The sequence below is a fragment of the Salmo salar genome, chromosome 20, assembly GCF_965601325.2.
Source record: "Salmo salar chromosome 20, fSalSal1, whole genome shotgun sequence".
In the NCBI taxonomy this organism is placed as follows: domain Eukaryota; kingdom Metazoa; phylum Chordata; class Actinopteri; order Salmoniformes; family Salmonidae; genus Salmo; species Salmo salar.
In genome coordinates, this window is record NC_138310.1 from 45,437,501 (window position 1) to 45,445,581 (window position 8,081).

The 8,081-nt window shown below is 44.4% G+C and overlaps 1 protein-coding gene across 1 annotated transcript in view; it reads left to right on the forward strand.

Moving 5' to 3' along the window:
* Positions 1 to 7,799, forward strand: part of LOC123729170 (uncharacterized) — a 185,073-nt gene extending 177,274 nt beyond the window's left edge. Inside the window, exons 7-9 of the mRNA XM_082966088.1 lie at positions 1,003 to 1,109; positions 2,566 to 2,682; positions 6,842 to 7,799. Of these exons, the coding sequence (XP_082822214.1) occupies positions 1,003 to 1,109; positions 2,566 to 2,682; positions 6,842 to 6,934 (317 nt within the window). The 3' untranslated portion in view covers positions 6,935 to 7,799. The remainder of the gene's footprint in view (positions 1 to 1,002; positions 1,110 to 2,565; positions 2,683 to 6,841) is intronic.
* The last annotated feature ends 282 nt before the right edge of the window (positions 7,800 to 8,081 follow it).

Consider the following 8,081-nt stretch of genomic DNA (forward strand, 5'->3'; position numbering starts at 1 on the left):
GCGAGGGATAAATATTGACTGATTGGTGGAGAGATTGACAGTCGAAAGAAGAAAAGTATTGTTCAGATACTTACAGTTCCTACCTTTCCAGACACACGTTCATAAATCAAAAATGTGCCTTCCGCCTACGTCTTTTTAATTTGATGCGTAAAATGTGGATTTCATTTTTTACACTTAAATAGTTTCATTGTAAGATAATAGATGGTGCTTACTGAGATTTGCTTAAATGGGCAATCAACAGTTGAAATAATAACAAAGCACAGACCCAGCTTTGGTTTTGATAAAAAGTTGAGGGATGGGCCTAGAGAAATGTAACAACTCTTAAATTCATAGACAGAGCTATTGATGCAATGACTGACCATTCAATATATTACCATTTTTGTTTTAAGCATATTTTGAGGCTATACAATGTTTGTTTGCAATGACAATGTTTAAAAACATTCTAATATATATTCTATTTAGTCTGACGTTTTCCTAAATATACTGTGATCCTCAGGTACATCCCAAATGCACTACTTTTGACCCATAGGGCTCTGGTCAAAAGTAGTGCACTATATAGGCAATAGGGTGCCATTTGGGACTGATCAACCTTCTGTGTTTGTTTTGTTTGTTTGTCTTCAGTGTCTTGCCCTGTGTCTCTCTCTCTTTCATGGGGGTAGGCCCCAGACCTGACCCCCTGTCAGGTCCCCCTAGCTAATATCTCCTTTTAAACAAATACAGAGATTCGGTCACATCAGAGATTTCTTAGCAAGTGCCAAAGAGCATTACTGCCAAGAGAACATGGACAGAGTCAACCATCCTAAATGTAATCGGTTCACTTCCCCTGATGTCCCTCTTGTGTCAACGTGACTTGAGGGCAGCTAACAAATCCCAGTGTGTATGACCTCTCCCCCTAACACTGCTAACCTCTCTCTCACTTTCTCCCTCTGTCTCTCTCTCTCCCTCTCTATCGCTCTCCCTCTCGATCTCTATCTCTCGTCCTTTCTCTGTTTCTGTTTCCAGAGGGGACGTCGCTGGCGGATCAAGTGCGAAGGATAAAGGACATTGAGGCCATTGAGAGTGAATCCTTTGTTCCCCAGGCTTTCAAATCATCCCGAGACAGTGTCAAGGTGCGCTTTCTCTCTCTCTCCTTTTCTGTTCGCTTCTTTCTCTCTCTTATTAGATTTCCTTCCTCCCCCCTCCAGTTTTTATTCCATCTGTCCGAGGGCGGCTCCCGGACCCAAATTAAACCATTCCCATTCAATGCCGTTTGCTCCGTCCGTTTGTTCGGGACGAGAAAGGGGGCCGGTCGGGACTGTTTTTTGATCTGCTCGGCCGCCACAAAAGCGGGATAACCGTCACAAAAGCCACCGCGGCGGGTTTCTGTCCCTCGCCCTCTCTCTCTCTCCACAGACACAGCGACAGAAGCACAGAAGTCATTATTGAAATGCTCCTGCCTGGGAAAATGTGGAGGATATTAGATTTGTTGGCAATCATTGCCGATCCTGGGAGGGTTAGGACAAAAGGTGACAGTCCAAGTGGAGCGGGTTGATAGATTACACCAGGCACTGGGACTGGGACCTGTATCTACCCCTCTGTGTGCTGTTGCCCTCTCTTTTCATTTTTTTATTTTTATCTCTCTCTCTCTCTCTCTCCCTCTCTCTTATCACTGCTGTACCTGGCCTGTGTAAGTGGTATGAGAGGAGGACAGGGAAAGGGACGTGATTGCATATGGTTGTCTTCTTACCTACCTTAGTTGAATGCACTGATTGTAAGTTTCTCTGGATAAGAGTGTCTGCTAAATGACCAAAGTGTAAATGTAATTGAGATACTTTTTATAGTTAAGTGTTCTCAGCTCAGAAGCGCAGGCCCTAACCTGAGGCCCCCAGGGGCCAAAAACCTGCAGCCCTCTCCAGTTAGCAGTCAATTAGCCACCGATTTACACTTGGCATGTTCAAATAGAGGCCCTAATGAAATAATGAAGATACAGGGTGTGAGGAAAGTGGTGTGACCCCTTAGCTGCCATGTCCTAACCCCCTTCCATCCCCACTCGAGTAGGGAGGACACCTGGTGAATTTTCCATCAGGCTCCGCACATACACCCTCATCAGTGTCCCTCCCGGCTGCAGGAAGTGCATGTGTTAAACAAAGACACACACACACACTGCTCAGAAGAATCCAGTCAGTACTTCAGACTTATACTCACACTGCCATCTTCTGGACAAACACCAAACTACATCTGCTGCCTCTGTCATTCCTCTGCATGAGTGTTCTAGCTCGTTAATGCAAGCAGCACATTTTTTGTTCTTGTCAGAAAATGTGATGTGACGAATAAATAGGACATTACACTACTATACCATGTGATTGATTTGTTTGGTCCAACCTGGTGGGATGTAGAGTTCCAAAATTCAGATTAGTTTCCCAAAATTCCAAGGTTTTCCAGAAATGCAGAGTGGAAGATTCCTGGAATTAGGAAGGAAAATAGCCAGGAAGTTTAGAATCCCCTAACCAGGATATCTGGAGAACTTGGAAATGTTGCAGCCCTAGTGTAATGTTAGATCAACGGGCATTCTCGATGTGTTTTTAGACAGAGTCAGTGAAAGTCGAGCAGGAACCAGACGACCCACCTCTGCTCCTTACAGACATCAGCTGTCTACCTACCACGATCCGCTACAATGACAGCGACACGCTAGCACACCCCAGGGTAAGTTCTCCCCTAACACACACACACACACTCTTTTCTGATTGGAGGACACAAACACACACACACACAGGAATATGAAGTATCGCATAGATTGTCTCAGGGTGTTGGGCCCACTTATCACCCACGCATATCCCCTCAGACTCTTTGACTCACACACACACACACACACACACACACACACACACACACACCCCACCCCACGACAATCAAGAATTTCCATCCACACAGAGTCAGGCCTTAGGAAATGAAATGAAGCCTAACTTGAATCTCTCTCTACTCCGACCCCCCCTTTTGGAAGAGCTGTGTGGAGTCATTTATCTCCCCGTGGGGGAAAGTGAGTTAGCCCCAACACATGCAGATCAACCCATGACAGCCTGATCTATGGCAGCAATATGCCCCAGGCGGGGGAGAGCCAATCAGGAATAATGATTCCCCATTACCCCTACTGTAGATACTGTCATCTCAAACTCGTTACTGCTGCGACACCCCAGAGCCTGGGCGAGAGGGTGGAGGGGGGGGGACTGATCTAGTCATCGTGTCGAACCCTAGATAACACACAGCGAATGGTGTACACCCCATACTGTGGGTTAGGCCATACGCGTATGTGTGTGTGTGTCGTCGTGTTTAAGGCGAGAGATGAGTGATTCACAAGGCCGTTACACACCAGACGCTGCATATTTAGCTCTCCTAAGCTATCAGACGCACGTTGGATAAATCAAACATCATTATATACACACAGAGACACTGGATATGAAGAGATGGAAATGATCTGTCTTTCGAATGGGTTTTCTTTGTCAGGCGGCCCGTGCTCTGTGAAAGGCTGCAGTGGATCTTTAGGGTGTCTTTAACCTCCAAATAGTAGAAAACAAAATAGAAACCTGCTCTTACATTTGCCTTAACTGAAGCAAATTGTGTGACCTGGTTGGTTCATATGGTTCCCATGACAAATGTTCTTATCAAGGCAGAGACTTTGGGCTTCTTAGTAGGGTTGTACCAACATTCTGGAAAACCAGGGAATTTTGGGTAAGATACCGGAAATGTGCGTTCCTACTTCTTGGTGTGTTGCACATGATACTCAATGGGGAAAATAAATGATATATTCTAGACAATAATCCATTTTAAAAAATCCATATACTAGAAATATACCCTAACCAGACAGTTTATTAGGTACACCCATCTAGTACCGGGTCGGATCCCCTTTGCTTCCAGAACAGCCTGAATTCTTCAGGGTATGGATTCTACAAGCTATCAGAAATGTATGTTGCTCTATTGTTATCAAGAGACCTAGCGTTTGCCAGGAAAACATTCCCTACACCACCAGCCTGGATGGGTCCATGGACTCGTGCTGCTTACGCCAAATCCTGACTCTGTCATCAGCATGACGCAACAGGAACCGGGATTTGTCAGTCTAGACAATGTTTTTCCACTCCTCAATTGTCCGGTGTTGGTGATCGCAATGCCGACTGGAGCCGCTTCTTCTTGTTTTTAGACAAGGATCAATGAGTTGTACATTCCGAGATGCCGTTCTTCACACTGCTGTTGTATGCCATTATTTGTCTGTTTGTGGCCCGCCTGTCAGCTTCCACGATTCCACCTCTCTCATCAACGAGCTGTTTTGGCACACAGGACTGCCGCTGACGGGTCTCCCCATTCTCGGTAAACCCTAGCCACTGTCATCCATGAAAAGCCCAGGAGGGTAGAGCTGTTTCTGAGATACTGGATCCGGCGCCTGGCACCGACGATCATACAACACTCAAAGTCACTTTGGTCAGTCGTTTTGCCCATTCTAACAGTCAATCCAACAGTAACTGAATGCCTCGGTGCCTGTCTGCCTCCTTTATGTAGCAAGCCACATAACCATTTTTGTGAACGGCGTGGAGTACCTTATACATTTACATTTGCATTTCTTTTTACATTTGAGTCATTTAGCAGACGCTCTTATCCAGAGCGACTTACAGTAGTGAATGCATACATTTCATACATTTCTTTCTCCGTACTGGTCCCCCGTGGGAATTGAACCCACAACCCTGGCGTTGCAAACACCATGCTCTACCAACTGAGCTACACGGGACTGTTTGGTGAGTGTACTCTTCTGTCACCCACCACAGCCATGCACCCCCAGTAGTATCCCATCATGGCTAATCTGACCTGGGTTCAAAAAGTGATTTATTTATTTCAAATGCATTGAGTGTTCTATTGAGCAGAGTTTGCACTTTTGGGATTATTCCACTGGTTACGATGCGCCAGCCACATGTACACTGAGTGTACAAAACATGAATATTGAGTTGCTGGCCCATGTTGACTCCAATGCTTCCCACAGTTGTGTCAAGTTGGCTGGATGTCCTTTGGGTGGTGGAAAATTCTTGATAGACACGGGAAACCGTTGAGCGTGAAAAACCCAGCAGCATTGCTGTTCTTGACACAAACCAGTGCCCCTGACACTTACTACCATACCCCTTTCAAAGGCACTTAAATATTTTGTCTTGCCAATTCACGCTCTGAATGGCACAAAAATACAATCCATGTCCCAATTGTCTCAAGGCTTAAAAATCCTTCTTTAACCTGTCTCCTCCTCTTCATCTACACTGATTGAAGTGAGGATCATAGCTTTCACCTGGTCAGTCTGTCATGGACAATGTGACCAAAGTGACTTACAGCAGTGAGTGCTTATATTTTTGCACCGGTAGCCCCCGTTGGGATTTGGACCCGCAACCCTGCTGTTGCTAGCGCCATATTCATATCAACTGAGCCACGTTAGGACCATGGCAGGCAAGCTCAATTAAGCACCTTTCAATCAACACAATTCTGTGGCTGACTTATGGCCATGTGCCAGGTTGGGGTCAATGCTAGGTTAGTTCAGTAGGGTGGAGCTCACACCCGTGTGTCAGGCTCATGACCATTGTGGCAGGTCAGTGTGCTGCCCGGTCAGTGTGCTAGCTTTGACACATCCTGTGCGAAAAAGCACACTGAGCGCCAGGAAGAGGTGTCAATGTATGACGGCGCACCACACCAAAGTGAGCTCAGTCAGAATCATTGCAGACGCCTCCCCTCCTACTCCCGGATCTGACTCAGTAGGCCCTACAGACACACACACGTACGCAGGCATGCACATGCGTATAGACATTTTCAACGGAGTTACAGTTCACATAACGAAATCAGTCAATTGAAATAAATTCATGAGGCCCTAATCACGGATTTCACATGACTGGGTAGATGCACAGCAATTGATGGGCCTGGGAGGGCATAAGCCCACCCACATGGGAGCCAGGCCCACCCACTGGGGAGGCAGGCCCAGCCAGTCAGAATGAGTTTGTCCCCACAGAAGGGTTTTTATTACAGACAGAAATACTCTTCAGTTTCATCAGCTGTCCGGGTGGTGTCAGACCATCCCGCAGGGGAAGAAGACGAATGTGGAGGTCCTGGGATGGCGTGATTACACGTGGTCTGCGGTTGTGAGACAGGTTGGACGTACTGCCAAATTCTCTAAAACGATGTTGGAGGCGGCTTATGGTGGAGAAATTAACATTAAATTCTCTGGCAACAACTTTGTTGGACATTCCTGCAGTCAGCATGCCAATTCTATACTCCCTCAAACATCTGTGGCATTGTGTTGTGTGACAAAACTGCACATTTTAGAGTGGACTTTTATTGTCCCCAGCACAATGTGCATCTGTGTAATGATCATGCTGTTTAATCAGCTTTTTAATATGCCACACCTGTCAGATGGATGAATTATCTTGGCAAATGAGAAATGCTCACTAACAGGGATGTCAACAAATTTGTGCAATTTTTGTTGTTGTTGAGAAATAAGCTTTTTGTGCGTATGGAACATTTCTGGGATCTTTTATTTCAGCTCATGAAACATGGGACCAACACTTTACACGTTGCTTTATATTTTTGTTCAATATAGTAATATTAAAGGTTACTGAAGTATAGCATTGATTGTCTCAGTGTGTTGCACCCACTCATCCCTCACTTTCTCAACCACACATCTCCCCTCAGACTCTTTCACATGCACACACACACACCACACAGATACACACCTTTCTCCAGACCCTGTCACTCATCCTAATAACTTCTCTGTCTGGTTGTTTGTGTGTTCTGTTATCTACTCTGCATCTAACCGGTGCACTGTGCTCGTCTCTGTCTTCTCTTCTAGTTGTTCCTGGACAAGGAGAAGGCAGAGGAGCTTTGGCTCAACAGGCTGATGTCCCTCCGCCAGGAGAGGCTCATGGGTAGTCCTGTGCCCTGATTGGACGAGCTCTAGTTAGTCTATCCTTGTCAGGCCACACCGTCAGGAACAAACCCCTGTCCCTAAACATAAATCTTTATACTTTTTTATTTAATCCCTCATTCACTGGACTTCCCTCAGACTTTTTGTCAAGAAACTACAACGCTTCTGTCTTTAAGAAGATTCGTATTTTGTCATTTAAAAAAAATCCCAAATGAGTTATTGAAATAATACATAGAAAACGGGCACTGTCTTTTGGATATGTCAAACGTTGATCGGTTGTGTTTGAGTGAATCCCCTGTGAAGAAAAGCCATGTTTAGTAGACTGTTTAGTTGACTGTTTGAACCTGATGTTTCTCGTCATGCCTTCTCAACAGTGCCTTCTCAAAACTATTCACACCCCTTGACTTTTGTTAAAAGAATAATGGGCAAATATTGTACATTCCAGGTGTGCAAAGTTCTTAGACTTACCCAGAAAGACACAGCTGTAATCGCTGCCAAATGCGATTCTAACATGTATTGACTCGGGTGTGAATAGTTATGAAAATTTGATATTTCTGTATTTCATTTTCAATAAATGTGCTAACATTTCTAAATACTTTGTAATTATGGGGTATTGTGTGTAGAAAGTCACAAAATCAATTCAATCCATTTTGAATTCAGCCTGTAACACAACAAAGTGTGGAATAAGTCAAGCAGTGTGAATACTTTCTGAATCCTCTGTATCTGGGTGGAAATATTTAAGTCAAGGGGTGTGAATACTTTCTGAAGGCACTGTATCTGGGTGGAAATATTTGTTGTAAGTAGTATCTTGGAGAAGCATTTGATTTTTAATATGATTTTGTTGCAAATTGTTTGATAAACTCGGAATAAAGGCCCAAACCCATTTTGTGTGATTTCCTTTAGTGTTTACAAATAGTGGATGTTTATTTTTATACAATACCATTCAAAAGTTTGGGGTCACTTAGAAATGTCCTTGTTTTTGAAAGAAAAGCACATTTTTTGTCCATTAAAATAACATCAAATTGATCATAAATACAGTGTAGACATTGTTAATGTTGTAAATTACTATTGTAGCTGGAAACGGCAGATTTTTTTATGGAATATCTACATTGGCGTACAGAGGCCCATTATCAGCAACCATCACTCCTGTGTTCCAATGGCACGT